The 22006-nt window shown below is 41.0% G+C and overlaps 1 protein-coding gene across 1 annotated transcript in view; it reads left to right on the forward strand.

The window, feature by feature from the left end:
* The first annotated feature begins 8869 nt into the window (after positions 1 to 8869).
* Positions 8870 to 22006, forward strand: part of HS6ST3 (heparan sulfate 6-O-sulfotransferase 3) — a 274637-nt gene continuing 261500 nt past the window's right edge. The window contains exon 1 of the mRNA XM_040056967.2: positions 8870 to 9402. Within this exon, the coding sequence (XP_039912901.1) occupies positions 8870 to 9402 (533 nt within the window). The remainder of the gene's footprint in view (positions 9403 to 22006) is intronic.

The following is a 22006-nucleotide window of genomic DNA, read 5'->3' on the forward strand; positions in this document are numbered from 1 at the left end:
TGCTGGAGGCCCCAGCAAATTTTTTCAAAAGAATCTTTCAAAGAGTCTTCCTTTCAAAAGAGATGGTAATTTCCTATTTTCCCCAGTTTTGCTATAGATTTGGGGTTCCAACCACTTTACTAAAGGAATGCAATTATAAATGTCTGAACAATTTACATCCTTCTATTTCTTATCAGTTGGGAGAGATGATGATAATTGTGCTGAAAACATCTGTATTTAAATTAAATACATTAATAGCTCGTGAATTTTTACGTTGTAAGCATCAATTCAAATATTTTAATGCTTGTCAATTCTAAGTTATGCTTGCACAAAGCCATGGGAAAGGGTACAGGGTTGCTAATTATTTTAGAGATCATGTTCTGGTATTTCACCCACCATCAATGGTCTGCAAGCCACAGTGTGACTGCATTGCTGTGGACCATCTCTGTCTTCTTTTAGCAGTGAAATTCTAATTCTATTCCAGTTTTTCTTTTGCCACAAGATGCCATGCAGTGTTGGTAGTTTGTAGGTACATGCTTCTCACTGAACCACTTCAACTTGAGGTGCCCTTAGATCCCTTGGCCAAACAAGCTGCTTTCACCAATCTGTATTTTGATCTCCTTCTTCTGACAGCCAAAGAATTATTCCCTTATTTTTTGCCAATTCTTAATCTGAGCACTCCAGCAATCTTCACCTCAACTCTCCCTCTGAATTTACAGTTTTTTCATCTGAAACCTGTCACAATGTTGAACAATTTTTCTTCCCTCTCATATTTCTTATGTAGGCATTGGTCTGTTGCAAATGGACTGCAAGGCCAACAGATCCTTCCCTCTGCTGAGGCTTAGGGGAACTATTTTTGTCTTGACATTTGCTGCCACAGGTTGCCATTAGAGGGTAAAATTCCCGGTTCTCATGGTAAGTACACTCCCCAACATTCTTTAATCCAAGATCATGAGATAAATTAGTGCCAGAAGTGGATGTCTCAAACTGCGACTTTAAACTGAATATGAGTTTCTTACCTCTCACCCACAGTGCTACAGTGACTTTTCTGTGCTGTGACTGTTGTAGGTTGGCCAGATTTGAGGCAATAGGAGTAATTCTGCTGCAGCCTCAGCTGTGAAATAACTCAGCTCCCTTCAGCATTAGACCTGAATTCCTCTCAGCCTTTTCCAGAAGTCCAACTGAACTTTTAACTGATGATGGGACCAGTATTTCACTGATCTTGGGAGGATAATTTAAAGAATAAATATTACCATTCCTATATATTATGAATACACAAAGAGAAACCATTAAGTCTTTGTTTGGCCATATGTTAGGGAAGAACCACTGATTACATGCCTTTAGGTGCTTGCAGAACGATAGTTAAATAAGAAAGAGTTAAGAAAAATCCCCAAAGAAGAGGAGTGAATTGTTCTAAAAATTCTCATAGCAGCACGTTAAAAAGTGCAGTTCTTCAATTTAAACTTCAAAGGGTCCAGGTCGGCTTTCTGAAAAGAATCCAAGAAAGGCCTAGTACGAAATAGTGGCAACTGAGAAAGTGATAGCAGTTCTCAGCTTGCAGTGATTTTCACTAAGGAGTTGGAGGTCAGTTATAAAAGAAAGGTTCAGACTTGCAGACGGCTGTGAAAGCCAGATAGGGGTGCTAGAAGTTGAGCATGATCTACCGATTGCCATGCTTTTTTCTTCATTTTTCACCTGTATCCCACAGAGATCAGATGAAGGACTCAGAGACCATGTACTACAGAAACCTTTTTTTCCATCTTGGAGAGGGAAACTTCTCGGGAAATTTTTTGTTGTTTCTAGAGGGGCTTTTTGGTTTTGCCTCTTGGGTTTTTTGGTATTCGTTTATTTATTTATTATTTTTACATTATGTCCCCAAAGACTGAAAAGACTGAAAAGATAAGATTAAAAAAAAAAAAAAAAAAAAAAAAAAGGCTAGAGTTCTAGTGGATCATTTCTAATATTATTTCAGATTTTTTGCTCCGGAGACACTCAAGTTTCTAGACTTCATATAGAGTTTAGATGTCCAGAGTTGTGGTGGGGATGTGGATCAAGAAAAGTCTATGTCTGGCATATCTAGAAGCCTGTTTTGAAGGAAAAGACAAGATATGGCCTTCATAATATTGAAAACCTCAGTAATTTCACTTCTAAGCACAAGCAGAGGTGCTCAAGATAAGCTGATAGTTGGATAAGTGACATTTGATGGGCCCTTGCAGATTAAGAGCCCCTGAAAGGAAGCGAAAGGCTTTTACGCGATGCTAGGAGGAGGAACACTCTCCTGTGACGCTTATCACCAGGTGGCAGCATTACCTTGCAATTCCGGTACATTGCCGTATGACATGTTTTTTGGGGTCTTGGTGGGAATGTTGACAGGGATATTTGTTAGTTTTTGTTAGGCAGGAGGAAGCATGCACCAATTTCAGAAGAGCTGTTAACTCTCTGTGCATTGACCTCCCTGATCAAAGAGGAAGCTGCAATATGAAGACTTGAGTATTGACTTCTTGGACACCTTAATCTTTAAATAAGGGAGTTTATCACATGCTGCTAGACTGTTCTTTACTAGGAAAATGAAAAAAACACCATATGAAAATGCAGTAGCGACAGCTTTCACGTGGTTATCAGAATGACTAAGTCTGAAGCATCTCCATTTGGACCCGAATGTGGAAAAAATAAGTGTGGATGTGGTGCAGGTGACATGCCCTTCATGCCCTTCATCTGCAATAAGTCCCCAAAAGCTTCTCTACACTCTAGAGTTTTCATCATAAATATTGCAGGATTCAGAAGGCTGAGGGCTGGAAGGAATATATGTGAGTACATTTATGTTTTTTTATGCACGGGGCAGAAATGAGGGAACAATTTCCTGTGTCCTGTGAAATGCTTTCCTCATGCTGTCTTCATGTTGCAGATTCTGATTCTGGTAGCATACACAAGCACCCTGTGGGTTAGGGTTTGGGATTACAAAAAAACCCGCCCTGCATTTCCTACCCTTTGCTTTCTCCCTTTGGCTGCTTGTCATTTGATATTGTCTTTCAATATTTGGAATATTTCTCACTTCACTCCAAAAGTATCTTCCCACTCACTGACTATCTGGCCGCATCATGAAGCCACACACATCTTTTGAATGGAAAGCAGAGCAGCCTGGGGCCCTTTGGCTAATTTTCTTAGCATTATCCTTGTTTCAGTTAGGATTATAGCTGGATACCAGCAAGGCTCCCCGAGTGCTACCCCATTGTCTGGGCAGTGGACTCCAGTAAGCTCATATCTAGCTTTACATGCCAGAGAATTTCTTTGCCAGCTAACACGCTGTAATTTCAAGCTGAGTTTTGTAAGTGTAACTTGGTTACGCTGCAGTACAAAATGAAAGAGAGGGAACACAAATTTTTCTTGCTTAAATTGAAACCTGCAAATGCTCACCAGTGTTGTCTCCATAAGTAAATTAAACATGTTCAGAAACTGTCTTGGGTACTGAGGCCAAATAGCATGATATGGTCTAACCTACACTGAAGCTATAATCTTGGTCACTGAGTGCTGGTTGGAAATGCTTTCTGGAATGGTTGACTCCCAAATTACATCCAGGAGGTGTTTGAGAGAGTGCTAGTTGGCACATGCCCAAACATGGTTAGAACATTTGGTCACTCTCTATTCTGTTAGATGTCCCCGTTGCAAAGCCCAGGAGTGAAAGAACAAAAGATGACCAATTTTACCTGGTAGAAAGGGAATCTGCCTTTAATACCTTGTTTTGACATTACCTAAAAAAATGTAGCTCAAAGTTTTCAGATATATCCCTTTATTGGGAAACTATCTTCACAACCACTGTAAGCTAAATAAAGGCATTGAAAGGTATTGTATTAGTTCTATGAGGAGTTATATGGTTGTAAACAAACAAAAAAAGAAAAATACTAGAATGCTGGAAGAAATTTATGATGTTCCAGTTGTCCAAGGTCAGCGTCTTATGGAGGTGGAATTATGACTACTGAAAGCATAATACAGCTGGTCCTTTCTCTCGTATGGAAAACTTGCAGCAATATGGTGTAAGGAATGACTTGCAGAAGCTCCTATATGTGGACTGGTACATGTGAGACATTGACTGAAAATATTGATTCTGTAGTGGTTCCATTCTGAGTAAAGGAAATTAAAGGCGGTCATAGGTTTCATAAAATTATTACATCCAGAAAAAGAATGGCAAGCAGGAGAAGTGTGAAGTAACAAGCCTTATGCTGAATTGCAACTTTACAAGAAAAAGGACTGCTGGCAGTATTGATGTTTTACAAGGAAGAATAAGGCACTCAATGTGCCATGGAAATGAAGGTTTGATAAGTACACATAGTAGAATTTAATCTGATGAAAAATAAGGGAGGTTTACGCTTTAAACATCGAAACAAATTAATCCCAGACAAATTACTGAAGTTAGCATTCATTTATTAATTTAACAATTCCTGTCCTTGTGACAAGGGAACACCTGGGACTTGCTGCATGATGAAAAATTGGTTTATTGGAAATCTCAACTGGCTACAAGTATTGAAACAGCTCGGGTCAAGCAATGATAAATAATTTAAAGAAACCAGTGTGAGGTAGGTGTCGCTTTAATTTTACATTAACAGATCTATTAGCTGTTAACCTTGTCAGACACGTAATTGCTAAATGAAATCATGTTTTTGTACCTTTGTTTCATAAAACATCACTTGCTTATTCATGCATTTTGTACAAACTTTGATGTTGGTACTGACACTGTTTCATATGCCCATTGCTTCAGACTAGCAAGTACTGTATTATCCTTTAAAACATATTGTAAATATACCAATTTTTATTTTTAGCAGCTTGGAAAATGTGTTGAGCATTACCTGGAAACTGGCAAGGACAAGGGACTGCGTTGAAATTCTAAAATGTTTTTCTGTGCAACACTTTTACACATCAGCCTGTTTCTGGTAGAAATGACAGTAGATTTAGCATGTAAATTTTACAGGTGAAGGTATTCTGCCTGAAATCGCCACAAGGAATATGTCATTTCAGTATTATTTTATTTAAATTCTTGGTGGGTGAACTCTGAGATATCTGCTGTCAGCATAGGATCTTAGAGAATTATGAAAAAAAAAAAAAAAAAAAAAAAGGGAATCCTAAGTCTTACATGTTTTATTGTGAAATCCACAAAAACTACATTGATTTTGTAAGATTATCTCAAAATTAGCTTTTAACTGACTTTGGATTTTCCTTGTAGTTAAAGTCTTGGAGATTTATATATGAGTTATGTTTGAAAGGGAAAATGTTGTGATTAAGCAGTGTTTGCAACTTTTAGGGCTTCATTTTAAACCCAGTCATGATCCCATTAAATCAATGGGAACACGACTGTTTTCAAAATGACCCTTTTCATTGCTTCATTGATGCCAGGGAGTTACAGCCACGGACTTGCAGAGAAGCTAAATGATTTTATTAGAACTTAATCCCACAGGAACTTGCACAGTAACGTGGGCCTCTATAAGGAGAACACAAAATACGACCAAATGGAAACTCTGTGTTGTTGGTTGTGCCGTAGTTTGTGACTCTCTGTTATAAATAAAATCGACCAAATTCAAAGTATCAAAATTTAGAATTTTATTTTGAGACAAAATATCAGTCTCGGAAAGCCACAATTTAAAAGGACAGCGCCGAGCCCGGGATCGGTGCCGGGTGAACACGGATAACAAGCTCTGTCAGCCTGGTATCCCCCCAAGTTCACAATTTCTGGTCTCCGGCTGTCCCTTTTTATACACAAGATCGCGGAGTGAAGTCCGAAATTCTGACGTTATCCTCTCCGAGGCGTCTTCATTAATTATTCAAGTCCTGGTATCGGAGGTCTGAATAGACCGGTAGGGTGGAACAATGCTGTTGATGACCGGGCCCGGGTGTGTCGTGTATATGTTAATTTCAGCGGAGACGAGTAGAGATATCCATCTGAAGTGATTATCTTGGTCTCCGGACTTGTATTTTCTTCTTCCGTGGTTCTTTGTTTCCTTTCAGGGATTCCCGGCAGCAATAGTTTCAAGGCCCCCTCTCTGGTAATTCCAATCATACTTTCCTCGTGTCCCTCCTGTGCTTCCCAAGCCAGGAAATTTTCTAATTTTTAGTTTCTACATTTTACCTTTACTTTATGTACATTTGAGCACATTTCTAACATTCATATTTTATACAGTTCAACATTTACCTTGTATAATTTGATAACACGAATTAACTTTAGCACATTTATCACACTCTCCATAACGCGTGGTCCACAGACCATCATTAAGAGCATTCAAATTTATAAGTAAAAGCCTGCCTTTGAAAGCTGCATAAACACATTGATTCATGTGGCACTGCGAGTAACCACTTCTACTTTAAGAAAAAGGAGAACCTTTCAAAAGTCAAGTTTTTCAGCTAAACATAATTATGAATATTTTTACTTCTCTTGTACATCTGTTCCCTTTTTTTTTACCAGTCTTCGTGAATCAGTAACTTTCTTGAGTAAGTTTAAATAAATAACAATTTAATATTCCACTGAAATTGAGGTTTTCTCTGTTTAGCAATTTTAGTTTTGAGCTCCTTTTCGTGGATATGAAGTTACAGTGTTAACAGTCCGGTATTTAATGAGAAAATATTAAAATATGATATTTCTGTATCATGCTAAAAGCATCAGAAAACATACTTGAGTCTAAATCCTTTAGCAGCACTTCTATTTCAAATGAATTTTGCCATATTTCTTGTTAAATAATGAATAGGCTGAGATGAGAACAAAATGCTTCTGTATCTTACACATATAAACATTTAAATTTCTCTAGGACAGGCTTTGTGTCACCTAGTAAAATAAAGAGGTTGAAAGACAACCTCACTAAGTCCATACTTTGGGGGCACGGGGAGTCTGAAATCAGGTGAGCTTGGTGGTGGCCAAAGCAGAGAAGAGAGTCTGGTCTCCCTGGAGAGACAGGTGCTCTGCTGCTCATGCTGGCAAAGAACACGGTGATTTTTCAAGGTGAAAATGCTGTTTTCTACTTCAATAAGAGTCAGTGAGTGCACATCTCTTGTCCCTTAGCCTTGGAGGAAGGCTAACTAGGTTTGTTTGACACCAGGCTGAATTCTTCTTCTAAAGGATGAAAGGACTTCCAGTACCGTGGTGCATGGCTGTACAAGGGTGAATTTCACCAAGTAACCAATGGCATTTTCCTTAAAAAAAAATCACTGAAGGTAGAAGAGCATCATCTCTTTTCATGTTTTGGCAAGACCGAAAAATTTGCCACTGTCAGACTTTTACTGGCATAATACCACAACACTACTATGGGACTTTGGGAACGTGCGTGCATGTATGGTAGGTGTTTGGATGTGGGTGGTGTAGGCTGTTGTTCTTGTGGACACCTCACAACATTTACAGTCTGAGTTCCTTCTGTTTAGACTATTTTCTGGTAATTTTTATGATTTCAGGCAAGCTTTATTGGGAGCAGATAATCCACACCAAAAAATCCAAGTACTATTGGTTTGTATATAAAAGACTTCAGTTTAAAATATCTTGGTCTATTTTTATATGTTCTAAAGTTAAGTGGTCCCACGGGAAGGCCCTGCTCTTCTGTTACCAGTCTTGCAGAGGTGAAGCTGTCTTTAGAGTTGAGCAAAAAAGTTGCTTTAGCACTGTCAGATATCTAATTAATCCCTCAGTAAATAAAGGCATTCTGTAATTAAATAAACGAGATGTGCAATCAGTTCTAAGACAAAATGCTTTGCATATTAATATATTGTAATCCAGGAGCCATATGAGGCTTGGTTTTGGGTATCAAGTACTTCTAACAGACTTTTAACATTATGGGGAGCACACTACAGGCAAAACAGTGTGGTTGGGTTTTGGGGATTTTTTGGCAAAACTCAGGTGAGTGCGATCCGCGGGATAAAGATTTGAGTGTCCATTAAAAAAAGGTTAATTTTCGGTAGGGAAAATAACACAGTTTCAGGATGTGGATTGTTGTAAATACATGAGAGAGATTTAAAAGTAACCTTTTGACAATTTAAATGGAGCAGCTGCGCTGCTGTGGAACCGATGTTAGTGCCTCGGGGAGGTAAAAGTGTTCTGCGAAGGGGGTTCATGGTTAGAGACTTTGTGCTTTGAGGACCACAAGAACCAGCAGCGCCGCGTACCAGCTAACCTACAGTTGGCTAATCTGTGGGGCGGTCGGTGCTCTCCGACCTCCTTGTCTGGAGCACTTGGGGTTATAACCACGAGCGTACCCCCGCCAACAGCGCCAGCCAGACACGCACGCAACAGACGAAAGCGATGGGAAATGAGGAATTTAACGGAGCCCCGCTCACCTGGCTGCGCCTCCGGCCCCTCCCATTGGCTGCCCAACGCCCCGCCCCCTCTCTCTCATTGGCTGCTTCCGCCTCTAGGCCCCGCCCCGCGCGCGGCCGGTCCCGGTCCGGTACCTGGAGGGGAGCGCGGGGCCGCTCCCCCCGCCCCCGCCGGGCCGCCGCGCGCTCCCATTGGCGGAAGGGCCGGCGTGCTGGGCCCGCCCATTGGCTGGCCGGGCGGCCGGCCCGGCCGCGATTGGCCGGCGGGCGGGGGCGGAGCGCGCCCCGCCGGGAGCCGGGCGCTGTGTTTGGGCTGGAGTTGCGGCGGAGCGGGATCGGGAGCGGAGCCGTGCGGCCGCCGCCGGGCAGCGCGTTTCGGGCACGGCGCTCGGCAGCCGCGGGCAGCGGGCCCGGGATGGCCGCCTCGGGCGGGGCGCGGCGCGGCTCGCTGGGCTGAGCGGAACGAGCCGCGGCTGCCCGCCTGCCTGCCAGGACCATGCCGTCGGGGAGGGAGCCGGGCGCCCCTCGGCTACGGGATCCGAGCGGGGCGGCCGCCCCGGCAGCGGCCGGCAGCGCCTGATCCCGCGCCGCGCTGCCCCCGCGCACCGCCATGGACGAGCGTTTCAACAGGTGGCTGCTGCCGCCGCTGCTGGCGCTGCTCTTCCTGCTCATCGTCTACCAGTACGTGTCGCCCGCCTGCCCCGGCGCCGCCTGCCCCCGCCGCCCGCCGGCGTCCGCCGCCCGCCGCGGGGGGGGCCCGGAGGAGCGGGAGGAGGAGGAGGAGGCGGCGGCGATGCCGCGGCTGGCGGCCAAGTTCCCGTTCGCCCGGGGGGAGCTGTGCCGGCGGGTGCGGTTCGACATGCGGGGCCGCGACGTGATCGTCTTCCTCCACATCCAGAAGACGGGCGGCACCACCTTCGGGCGGCACCTGGTGCGCAACATCCACCTGGAGCAGCCCTGCTACTGCCGGGCCGGGCAGAAGAAGTGCGCCTGCCACCGCCCGGGCGGCGACAAGGACACCTGGCTCTTCTCCCGCTTCTCCACCGGCTGGAGCTGCGGGCTGCACGCCGACTGGACCGAGCTCACCAGCTGCGTGCCCGCCGCCATGGAGCGCCGCGGCTGCGCCGGCAACCGCACCCTCAGGTCAGTGCCTCCTTTCCAGATGCTCCAAATGTGATCGCGCCTTTCCCGGCGCCTTGCGAAGGCGCCCTGGCAGCGGGTCCCGCTCCCCAGCCCCTGGGCGAGAATTGTCCGCCGCCGTCCTCAATAAGAAATAGACGGCGGGGCAAGGCTGGTGTTCCGGGGCAGGTTCTGCTGTGGGCTCTTGCCTTCCCGGTGTTACCTGTGATGCTTTCGCTTTGCCTCAAAATCCTGCTGATTCCACGTAGCGCGCATGCAGCTGCCTTTCGTACGGGTTAGCGCCAGAGAAACTCCGCAAGTTTCTCCCATCTGCTTGTCCTTTCGAAACTTGTCTTTAACAAATCACTACGCTCTTCTGCAGCAAGAAGAGTGCCTCTGCAGAATCTGATGGATCGTTGCAGGTGCTGAATGTTGTATCTAGCGGAGTTCGATGTATCCAGAAGCCCTTAAACTCCGTTTCAGGCGTGTTCCGTGTTGGCAGATAGGCAGGTTCCGTGCTCCCCGTGCTGTGCTGACCGCTCGCTCTCTGTGCAAGCTCCGAGTCGGGAGACCACGCGTGGCAGGCTCTGTGCGGGGAGCGCTGCGCTGGCAAAAATCGCGCTGTGAATGTCCCTTTGATGATCCGATGGCAGTGGAAAAGGGAATTCTGTCTGCATGCTGCCTCTCTGCGTGTTATTATCTGGTTTTGTTGGGTCTTGGGAAAGGTCTTGTCTGTTCCAAGCATGGAATAATTGTCAGATGGGTGATCTGTCTTGATAAGAGATACCTCTAGGAGATTCAGTAAGTTTTGGTCTTTGTTCTGATTTATTTACCATTCAATCAGATTGTTCAGGCTGGTATTAGAACCTGTCTTCATTTGTTTGATTTTGGATGTGTATTAAGAAGTTATGAGCTGAATTCATTCTTAAACCTCTGCACTTTAATAATTGTAACTTCAACTCTGTAAATGTTAAGGAAAATATAGGAAGAATACCTCTTTAAAAAGTTGTATAGTTTGGCAGCTACCTCACATTCTTTCGCTTTAGTATCGATCTTGATTTTGAGTCCATAACTTTAAATTTTCAGTAGAATCGCTTCCATTGTGGTTTGTATCTTGTCACTTAAGAACCTGTATAGTCCATGACGTTCACGAGCACATTTTGACAGGGTTTATTCATCAAGACAATAGAGTTAATTATTGTCGTTGTTGAACAGTTTGAAGTTTATTTGATGTGAACATCAGAGGCCCCCCCATACAGCAAAGCTAGTTACATTTGGAAAGGCTCCAGTCAGGATAATGTGATTTATTGTGGATGGTTGTGGACTTGGACTGTACTTGCAGAATACTGTTAAGGTAATTAATAAAATTTTATGAAAAACAATTTAGGTGAAGTGTATGTATTTGCTGATGGGAGAGAAATGCTGTGGATGTCTTCAAGGACGAAATAACTTGGTGGTAGCTCTTGAGCTTTAAGGAATATTCAAGAAAGTTGGAATGTAAAAGGGAGGGGCGGAGGAAGAGTAATTGCTGTAAAAATGTCTGAAAATACATAATCTGCCAGTGAAGTCCACTTTTTCTCTCATGAAGAATATTAGTAGGTGAACAACTGAGTGCTAAATTCAATTGCAAAGATTACAAATGGGCAATAAAATTGGAGTGGTGGCTTCAGTACTATTGCAGAAAACCGTTCTTGTATTAGGTGAATTTAAAACTTCAAGCTGAACTACACAGCCAGTCATAGTGGTTATTAGTTTGTAATGTCTTTGAAAAAAGACATGCAGTAATACTATGCTAGGTGAATACTGTTTTCTGATTTTTTTGTCTACTAATTTTGTTCAATCAGTGGATTATTTGGCTAGTGTAAGATTGCATTTCTTGATTTGTCTTTACATAAATGAGGAAAGTGCTGTGAATAATAATTTATTGCATCATTTTAATACTTGTTCATTCTTGTATTATAACCTGTGCTAAGAGACACCTTTACATTTTTCCCTTTGTTTTGTCATATAACCATGTAGCTTGACTCCTGCTTCTCAAGGAGCTCTAAAAGGAATCAAATAACCCTGAAGTATGGATTATCTCTGCTCTAAATGTCTTTGCTCCTGGTGAAATTGGAATCAAGCCCAAACTACTTTGCTGTACTATTAGAGGCATGCATCTAAGTCTTTTTAAATGTCTGAATGGAGAATTGAGGACGCTGTATACGTAAAATAGACAAGAAAGTAGCATATGAGTCTAACGTAAAATGTGCTGAATATTTCTAAGTCTTCCTTTAAAGCTTCTGAATGCCTTTGAAGCACTAGTCTTCCTTGAATAGCTCAACTTTTCCCTTCTGCCTTCCAGCTTTGGTGTCAGAAAATTAGGCTAAATTGGTTATATATCTGACAATGGGTTTTCTTTGTGGCCGGCAGGACAAACTTTTACGGATTTGGTTCTAATGTGTTTGATCTCCTATGCCATATATTTGATGCAGTGAAGATGTTACATGTATTTCAGATTTTTTGTTTGTTTGTTTCTCCATGTAGCAGGTGTTAACATGATTGGTTCTTTCAGATCCCTATATATGTGGTCTGTCTTTTACTGTGTGGAGGAAATAAAGGATTTATAGTGTATGAGAGTGAAAATTTGTTTCTAAGAGGGCTAAAAATAGTGTAAGATAGATCAAGTTCTAGCTTTTAACACAAATCTTCAGAAGATTTAATGAAAAAACTGTAATTAGAATTCATGGGGGAAGGGGCTAGCTGATAAGGAGTGGATGATCATGGTAAAGGTCCTAGAAGATCTGTGAAGCACAACCTCTCCTCAGTCTTTATCTTTCGGACAGTGTGTTTAAATCACATTATCGTTTTGAAGAGAATTTGCCTTAGTTTTTCCCCTTTCTAGTGTTGGAGTTTGGAAGTCTCAAGATGAAACATGGGGCAAAAACTGATGCTGTGCTCCATAAATCTGAACGTCTTTTAAGCTCAAGTGCCGGCATGGACTTTTATCTCTGTGGGACTTAATGGTATGGTGTACCTTGTCCCAGCTTCAATATGAAAAGTTGTTTTTTGTTAACATTTTGGATGCTGATGTGAAGTTGTACACCTATCTCTTTTGTTAGAAAGCAAAGCAATTCTTTTGAATGACATTATTTTAAAAAACAACCAAACCAAGACAAAACCTGTAGACTATATTTCTTCAAACATTTGCATATGTTTTCATTTTAAGGATGTGAGATTTTCTGCTAAAATACCTGTTTAAGTGTCTACAGAGCCAGGCTATTAGTTTTTCATACTAGTGTGTAGCTTTTACTTTTACAAAAGTTTCTATCTGGATAGTGCCTTTTTTTTTTTTTTTTTTTTTTTTTTGGTTTTTTTTTTGGTAAGAAACTGTTTTTTATGCGTTTGCATTGCCCTCTCTGGAAGCCATTGAAGTTGGTGATGCTTGTGTTCAGCTCCCCCCCCAGAACTTGGCTTTCCTTCAGAGGTGCCAAGAAGCTGAGACTGTGGAATCTTAGCAAACACTGCTTGAGGAAAGAATGGGAAGAGAAATGTTGTGAAATGTCCAACCTGGTACATCAGGGAAGAGTTGGTGTCAAGTCTGAGTGACATTAGGCTGCCTCTGCAGAGGAATAGAATAACACAGGCAGCCCTTTTAAGGGTCTCAGCATGTCTGAGACCTGCTGAATTGTCTTCTCGAGGGCCAGTTCTTCCATTCACTGATAACAAGGGACAGACTAGAACTGGGGCTTTGTGTCTAAAACTAGAGAAGAAGAGATCCACATCTAATATTGCAGAGACACTGTCCAAATGTCTGTCTGCCTCTGTTAGGTTACCAGGTAGTCCTTGGGGTGTGAGATGGGGCTTGCTTTGCCTCTCTGCTTTATGGAGGAGGGGTTGTGAGAACCTGAGAAGTCCTTATCAAGGCTTTTTTTATCCCTAGCTGATGATGCCTGCAATGTAATTAATAATTATTCATTTTTGTTTATTTGAAGTTTGATTAAAGTAGGAATGCCATCTTTTAAGCTACACACTTGAAAGAACACTTAATTGAAAGTTTTGTCGAATTTTCTGATATGAAACAGTGAAATCACTTGAGTTGTGTAAACCCCATAAGCTTTATTGTCAATGTGCTTTAGTCTTCAAAACTATTGATTTTTATTAATTCACTTCCATCATACTCTCTATTTCCTTGTCCTGTTTAACTTACCATATGCTACATTTTTCTATGGAAGTGTAAATCAGCTGTAAACCCATGAATCCTGGAATGGGGAGAGTTGAATGGAAAATACTAGTAGGATTCCTTTTCCTTCTTTTGCATTCCTTTATTTGACTGTTGTGTTTGTTTTTAAGCTCTAGCTATAATAGAACATAAGACAGACACTGATCTTGGCAGCCGTGGTAACTGATCATCACAAAAATGTAAGAGTATTAATTGAAAAGTAAGACTATGCTGAGGATAGTGGAGACAAGAGACACAAATGTTTAAACTGAAAAAAAAAAGCACAAGTTCTCTATTGTACCTTATTATCTTCTACTGAAATGAGTGCTGGAGCCAGTAAATTCTATATAGTTTTTTTTAATAAATGTAAGGAACAACAAAGGCTAAACAATTTCCTGTTGGCCTGCTACTGCCTGTGGGTTTTTTACTTCCTTACCTGTCTCCAGTGTAATCTGCTCAAGGGTTTCATTGTCCTTAAAATTGAAAAGTGATGTTGTCTTCCCCAAGTGCTTAGTGTGGATCTTGTTAACTTCAATTTTAAGCCCACTGCATCTCCTGTCTTTTGAGAACCTGAGAACAAATTGATCCCGTTTTCTCTGCAGTAGCCTTCTGGGTACATTGGCTCTTAGGAAGCCCTCTTTCAAGCTTCCCTGCTTAAATAGTAACCAAATCCAATTCACGCTGTCTTTATTGGAGGAGCACAAAGAATGGCCTGCTCTTTGGGTTTTTGTCAGTTGTTTTCTGGAAAAGTGGTGTTTCAGTGGGAGTACAGTTAAGTGCGGTACAGAATGGACCAGAAAAGATTACTTGGCTTATTCTGAAAGTCGTGCTCGTAAACCTCACCGATATTTGCCATTTTGCAGTTGCCTGACATTGACTGTCAGCTTGGGATTTAGACATTATTAATTTTATTAAGGACTCTTACTTATATTTTCCATCGTCTTTTTGTAGGAGTTTTGTAGTTTTGTGCTCATCTCCAGTGAATTTCATTCTGCTTCAGTCAATTTCTTTCATTTGCAAAACTCATGTAAGCTTTTTGTCCTTCCTAGCTTTTCATCATTGGCATGTTTAGTAAAAATGGTTTTGTTTTCAGCATCCATGTTGCTGATGCAAGCATTGAATAGAATGAAATCCCTTTGTAATAAATATTTTGTTTGATAACTCTCAAAATTGCTTTCCAGGGAGTTTTGCCCTTGCCACATAATTTTTTTTCTCTAGACTGTTTTTTGTTGTGGTGGGTTTTTTTTGTTGTTTTGTGTTTGTTTTTGTTTTGTTTTTGTGGGTTTTTTTGTTTTGTTTTGTTTTGTTTGCTTTTGAAGTCAGTTACTGTATTTTATATTTTAGAGGGAAATTAGGCTGTTTTGATTCAAATTGATTGTGATAGTAATGTTGTCTGCTATTTTTTTATTTGTTTGCAGACAACTTGTCTAGAACTTGGGGCAACAACTGGCAGCTATCCTTAACTACTTTTGCACTGTATGTGTCACCTGTGAGGTTTGCCCTGTCAGAATAGCAGACAGATGATTGATGTACGAGAACTTTTCTGCATCAAGGTTGTCACAACCCTGAAAAATCTTTCACCCAAAGATAAGTCTTGTCTTCAGACTTTTGAAGGTACTGCTATAAATCTCAGCAGGTTGCCTACAAAAAATGACTACAACTCATGTTTACTGTTAATTGCCAGGAATGATAAAAGAGTGGTCAGCACTATTTCAAATGGGAATGGATAGTTCTTATTCATCCATCATTGTAATTTATGGATAACTGGAACAGAGTAAGTTTTCAGCCGGGAAGGTGCATGCTATGAAAATGATCACCTGAACTGCAGTTCTTACTGTCTGGAAGAGAATTTAGTGATTTATTCAAGCAAATTTGACTTTTTCTGGTGTTTCTTTCTCGAAAATAGGCTGTCTAATAAGGTTTTCTGTACAATGCAGGAGCTGTCTTCTCTTTTGTGCAGGAGCCAGGCAGAGAAGTCTTGTGGGAGAAGAAAAGAGTGGAAGTGTCAGGAGCATCCCCTAGGGCTGTACAGTGCTATAAGTCATAGCAGCTTTTTAAACTTTCTCATATTATGAAGCTGTTTAAATTTCTATTAACCAGCTGCCTAATTTCAAATAGTTTCCAATCCTCTTGAGTAGGGTATTGCTTAAATTCTTACACAGCATTAGGATATGTATGGGTTTGAGGCGGAATGGGAGAGGTTACTTTGTGAGTGGGAAAGGTTGCTGTTGTAACGCCATTAGACTGAGAGAAATCAGATGTGTAGACCCAGCCGGTGGCAAAAAATAGAGATAAAATTGTAAGCTTGCTTGTGGAGGTTTGTTTTTTTTTGAGAACTCTTTGTGGAGAAGAGCAAAATCTCTGCCAGCTCAGCTCTAGTGATCACAGAGAAGCGGAATGGAAAGTGTAAAGATCTGATTGAACTGAATGACTTCCACCTTCAGGTGTGCTGACAGTTTTCAGTGTCTCAACTTCTAAGCAAGCAAGGGTAAAGCATCTTCTCCCAAAGTTTGGTGAAGCCATGGCAGTGAATTGAGCTTATACATAATGTAACGACTGCTGCTGTTTGTGCAGAATGAAACCCAGTGAGAACAAGGGAAAGCCTGTGTTCTTTAGTATTTTTAGTATTGCATTCAACTTGCTGCCTGTACTTGCTGGGAGTATTTATAACCCAAATTTCTATGCTACATTGGATGTTGTAATGTTCCCAGTTGCCTCAGAAGGTAACTTTAAGTCCCTTAAAAGCACAATTATTGCTGAGCAAGGTTTTAAACACTGTGTAGGAGGCTAATGGCATGAATTAAGAGTCTTCTTTGGGCAGCCACTAGATTACAATTACTCAGCCCTGAAACAACTACTATTTTAGGAAAACTTAACAGAAGTATTTTGGGATTTTGTTTGAGATGGCATGAATCTTCTTTCAGAGAAATGCTAGAGTAGCAAAATCAATAACTCTTGAAGTACTTACGGTCTGTTACATGATCTGTGCTTGGGATCTCAATATGTATTGACTGAAAAGGTATAAAATGGGTTATTGTAAGGATAGGGCATATTAGGATTTTGATTCTGCTATGAAGCTTACACTTAGGTGGTCTTATGTGTGCTTTTAAAAAGATCTGGAGTGTGGCCCACAGCTTAAAGTCATCTTAGAAGAAACAATGTTAAAACTTAATGTCCTAACCCCCATTTTTTTTCTTTAATAATTGGCAATCTGTTAGAAAATGCTTGATTAGAAAATATTAGAAAATGTGGTTTTCAGATACATTAGAAGAGTTTCATTAATACAGTTATATGTCAGTCGTAAAAGTGACAGGGTCGTGCAGGGTGGACTGTGGCTCTGAATGTTTACAAGCTGATAGAAATGACAAACATACTACCATAGTGGTGGATAAACTTTGGATGCCATATGAAGAATATTGTAGGGATGGGTAAAGCAATGAGCAGATGCTCAGTTTCCAAAGGATGGAATAAACCATGATATTCATAATTGACTTGAGAGTATATTTCCCCTTCTGTGAAGTAACTTAATGTTGATGAGAAGTCTCGCCACATGGTCGTCTTTGATCCTGGAAGGAAATGGTCCCTTCAGGATGTATGTGGAGGAGCTGGCATCTCTGAGACCAATTACTTTCTGCAAATAAATTAACTTGAAAGTGAGATCACTGAAATAAAGCCCTTCACAAAGCACTAATAAAAAATACCAACTTTTGTTATTTTTCATCTAAATTCTAATGCTATCAATGTAAAGAACTTGCAGACATACAGATTTGCATTTGATTTGTGAGCTGGCTTTTGTTTAAGTAGCAAATATATTTGCATCTCAGTTTTTGTGTGTTTGCATACTTAAAAGTGTCTATTTGCAGTTTTTGACTTTAATTCCACGTATCTTTGCACACAGGCTCTGTCTGAGAATGTGGGGATAGGAGGACTGGCAACTGATGGTGTTTGCTTGAGGAGCTCCTCTGAGGAAGAGGAGAGAGAGGTGAAGCAGTGTAGACGTAAGCTGTGAGTCTCAAGTGAGAGTGAAGTCTGGAAGAGAGCAGGAGAGAGCAGGGAGCAGAAAAAACTCTGCAATCTTGCAAGGTCGAGGAACGATTAAAATTATGCAAGTTGAAAGTTAGGGGTTCTTTTCCAATACAAATGGTTTAGGGTTTAAAGCTCTCCGTATGTTCCTTTTATACTTGCTGGAAGAGAAAGCTATAGAGGTAATGAAAATCTTCAAGTACTAGGTAGTTTGAGCTCCTGATCTACATAGGTATTTTATTTTTCTGGTATAGGTTTTCTCAAGTTAGAGAAGTGTTGTAATAAGAAAGCCAAATAGTAAATTAAGCATCTTCAGCTCCAGCAGCGTAAATCCCTAATAGCAGAGCTATCAGGTGTTGTTTTCATCCTTTAACTAGACTTTAATTTTTAGTGATAGGAGTAGGACCATAATTTTCTAAGAAGTTCCCAGTGTGTGAATAATTTCTATAACTGCAAAATCTTTGTTTTCATGCCAGAAGCACCTCTGTTAGGCTAAAGCTATGTCATTTCCATTGCTGACTTAAGGTTCAGATCAGAAGAGTAGCTTAATGAAATATTTTATGTTGTTTTCTACTACAAGTAATTTGGATTTATTATAGAATTATTATAGAATTATGATTATAAATAATAATTATTATAGAATTACGTAGGAAGGGACCTCTGGCAGTCATTTAGCTCAAACCTCTGCTTAAAATCAGTCTAACTGGAGCAGGTTGTCCTAGGCTATGCCTTGAAATTTTGAGTAACTCTAGGGATGGTGGTGCCACAGGGTCTCTGAGTGGCTTCTTCAGTGTTTGGCCACCCTCGTGGGAAAAAGAGCTTTTCTCCTCAGCTGGCAGAAAGGTCCCATTTTCCAAATTGTGTTTGTTTCTTCCTGTCTTACTGCTGTGTGCATCTAAAGAGTCAGGTTATGACTTTCCTATTTACTCCTACATGGAAATTGAATAGAGTAATGAGGTCTGCCTCATTACTCTTGTAATGTAATTGTTCCCTTGTCCCCAGAGTGAACAAGTCTCACTTGGCCACTCTTTATATGTCATGTGTCCCAGCCCCCTGGTCATCTTGGTGGCTCTCTGCTGACAGTTCCCACTGTACCAAGGTCTGCCTTTTATTGGTGAGCTCAAAATCAGACGCATCAATCTAGGTGTTGTCTTACCAGTGCTGAAAGCTGGAGTGAGGGGAAATCACTTCCCCCAACCTGCTAAGTCGCTCCTGCCAACAGAGCTTGGTACTTGGTTAGCCTACTTCACTTCCCAAGGGTGCATTCTGGTGGCTGTTACTCAGCAGTGTCACCAGGAGCCGCACATCTGTTTCTGCAGAGCTGTGTCCACTGCATGCCCAGCCTGTCTTGTGTGTTACTTCACTTCAGGAGCAAGATTTTTCTTTGATGTAGAATCATGGAATCATACAGTGGTTTGGGTTGGAAGGGATATCAAAGATCACCTGGCTCCAATCTGCCTGTCCTGGGCAGGGACGCCTTCCACTAGAGCAGGTTGTTCAAAGCCCTATCCAGCCTGGCCATGAACACTTTCAGACATAGGGTGTCCACAGCTTCTTAGTCCCACCAGCCTCACAGTAAACCACTGACTATGGTTGATCTTCATGAGTTTCCCATCAACATAGTTCTCTTGCCTCTTGAAGTTGCTTAAAATAGAAGCACTGCTCTCTGGAGTGTTGACCTCTTTCTCCAATTGTGGGGTTTACCCCTGAACTGCTGAGACCAGACTCTGTCCAACCATCCAGGTCATTAATAGAGAGTTTTAAACAGCATTGACATCACTGCCAGTTCTTGAGTGACGCCACGAGTTATCAGTCATCATCAGACATAGTACCCATGTCTCGCCAGCGTTCCTCAAATAACACCATAGGAGACCATGGCAAAATCCTTGCTGGTATTAATGTGAACAACATCCACTCCTCCAGGGAAGTTTGCTCAATCACCTTTCCAGGGATGGAGATGCGACTCATCAGCCTGTAGCTCTTTGAATCCTTCTTGAAGCTAAGTGTGCAGTTTGGTTTTTATTTATAGAAATTGGGACGAAAGATTACAATGGAGAAGATGCTGCAACATCAGAAGGTGTTGAAGTAAGTATTTTACTGCTCTTTGTTCCTCAATTTGAGAATTCCTGGAACAGGCGCAGAAGCTATATTCGTTAAATAAATGAAGGTTATATGCAACTGTTTCCCCCCCCCCCACCCCACTCTGGATATTACATTAGTTTGTTGAAAGAAACAACTTATTATAGCAATAACTATTTAAATGGGCTGTGATGCTTCCGTGACTTCCAGGGTAAAGTTGGCATTGAACGTGTATTACAAAAAATAGGCTCCTTTGTACATTTCTTGTAAGAATGGGATGGTATGTTTCTCTGGTGCCTGGGAGGGTACATATTGTCTTATTAAATTGATTTTGGTAGGTAAATTAGAACTTGAGTACCAGTTCAGTAAATGAGAAGCAGTCACATATTTGGTTTTTTTTTTTTTTTTTTTTATTTCAGGATATGTTGTCAGGATATACCATTTCTATTCGAAGTATTTTTATCCATAAAGCTAACATTTTTATAGTTTCCATATTCATATTGCAGATGGTGTTCTTCAGAGCTCTAACTTCCATCTACTGTGCTAATGTTATTAAATTGTTCACAGTTAAATGATAGTGTAAAACTGTCTCATGTATTAACATGAGATAACTTCCCAGAGTTTGTAATGAAAGAACATAACTCTTTTGCCTTTTTTCTCTGAGCTATTGGATTGAACTTTCAGTATATATAAGATTTTGTTGTGCAAATTTCAAAGCTTCTGTAGGCAAATATACAGGCATATAAAAATAAATATAAACATATATAAATATAAACTTTACATTTATTTAAAGTGGATTATAAAAGCTTTAAAGTGCCAAGCAGAAAAAATTCAGAAGATGTGATCTCAAATAATTAGTGTGTGCTTCTTTATTTTTTACTGCTTAACACTTTACTTCCATGAAGTAAAGATTTAAAGTCCCTGTTTTCAAGACAGACTTGTGTTACAGGCTTCAGCTCCACTGTGTTGAAGTGGTCATGCATTTTTGTCAGGCTTTTAAAGCCTGAAAACACCCACTGAAATGATTTCCTCCAAACAGAGAATTTAGCTGCCTAGATGAAAGGAGTAACAGAAATTACTTTTCCCAAACAGCTGAGGCCCTCTCTAACACGTTTCTTTCTTCCACAAAGTCTTTGTTTTGCTCTCCAGGACCATGTAAATGTATGTTGCATTTTGCAGCACTGCCTTAAACTCGTGCAGATTATTTTTTATCAGGCTATACCTCTTTTTGTTTTGATTAAATTGCCAGATACCTGAGAATGGGATAAAGAATCCCACTGTGATGTGGGTCAGTAGCAGTCATCTCAGTGGCTGCTGGGCCTTGCAGTAAGGTAATAGGAAAACTGATGGACTGCATCTGACTTACAGGTTGACTGGGAAGCTTAAGTGTGGCCACACAAAACTGTGGGTTTGATTAGCAGAGCAGTGGGGATGCTAGAACTTCATCATTCTTGTTTCATCCTCTGCTACTTGTATTCCAGAACATTATCAGGTAGTTTCAATAAAAATATTAAGGATAAATTCAAACAAAATACAAAAAATGGTGAGTTGGGAAGTCTTCATAGCAAGAAGGTAATTGGAGTTGCATTGATATTTTAAGCCAAATTGCAAGTTGTGTATCCTTTCAGGACGTAAATTTATATGCTTAAAGAAAGGATTTTCACTTTGTACTGTATATATGGATAGCAGAAGAGCCTAAAAGGACATGGAGAATATGAAAGATTCCTTTTTCACAATCACTTTTTTATTTTTATCTTTTTTTTTTTTTTTTCTGTAAAGATACCTACTACTTATTGTATTATTCAGGTCACTTTCTATACTTCTGATGTCCCTTCTTGGCAGCCTGATGTTGCTCACTCTCCAACATTGCCGTCCTTTCTATCTTGCCAGCTCTTTTGCTCTTGTTTTATATGTTTTTCTTGTGTGACTCACATCTCCTTTTCATTGTACCTGCTTGCTTTGCATACAGAATGAGCTGGTGGAGTGATGCTCTTCCCTGCTCAGCATGTTTGGCAAGCTGCAGGCTGGAATGGGCTCTTGAGCTTGTCTGTCCTGTTGGAAGTTCCAAGGGGCTTTTAGCTGTTCGGCTTTGCAAGAGCTACAAGAACTGACCAGTTTAATCTATCCTAAATTCTTTCTTCAATTGCTCTCTCTGTTCCTAGCAGTACACAGAAACAGATAAGGAAAAATAACAGTATTTTCCCCCTTCCTGAAAAGCCAGGGGATTGAAAAGACACTTTTTAGTGTAACTCTGTGTTTCTGTCTTTCCCCTTAAGCCGCTGCTCAGAGGGCTTTTATAATTGCTTCCTTTTGATTTGTCTTCAG

The sequence above is a fragment of the Hirundo rustica genome, chromosome 2 (genome assembly GCF_015227805.2).
Source record: "Hirundo rustica isolate bHirRus1 chromosome 2, bHirRus1.pri.v3, whole genome shotgun sequence".
Taxonomy (NCBI): Eukaryota; Metazoa; Chordata; class Aves; order Passeriformes; family Hirundinidae; genus Hirundo; species Hirundo rustica.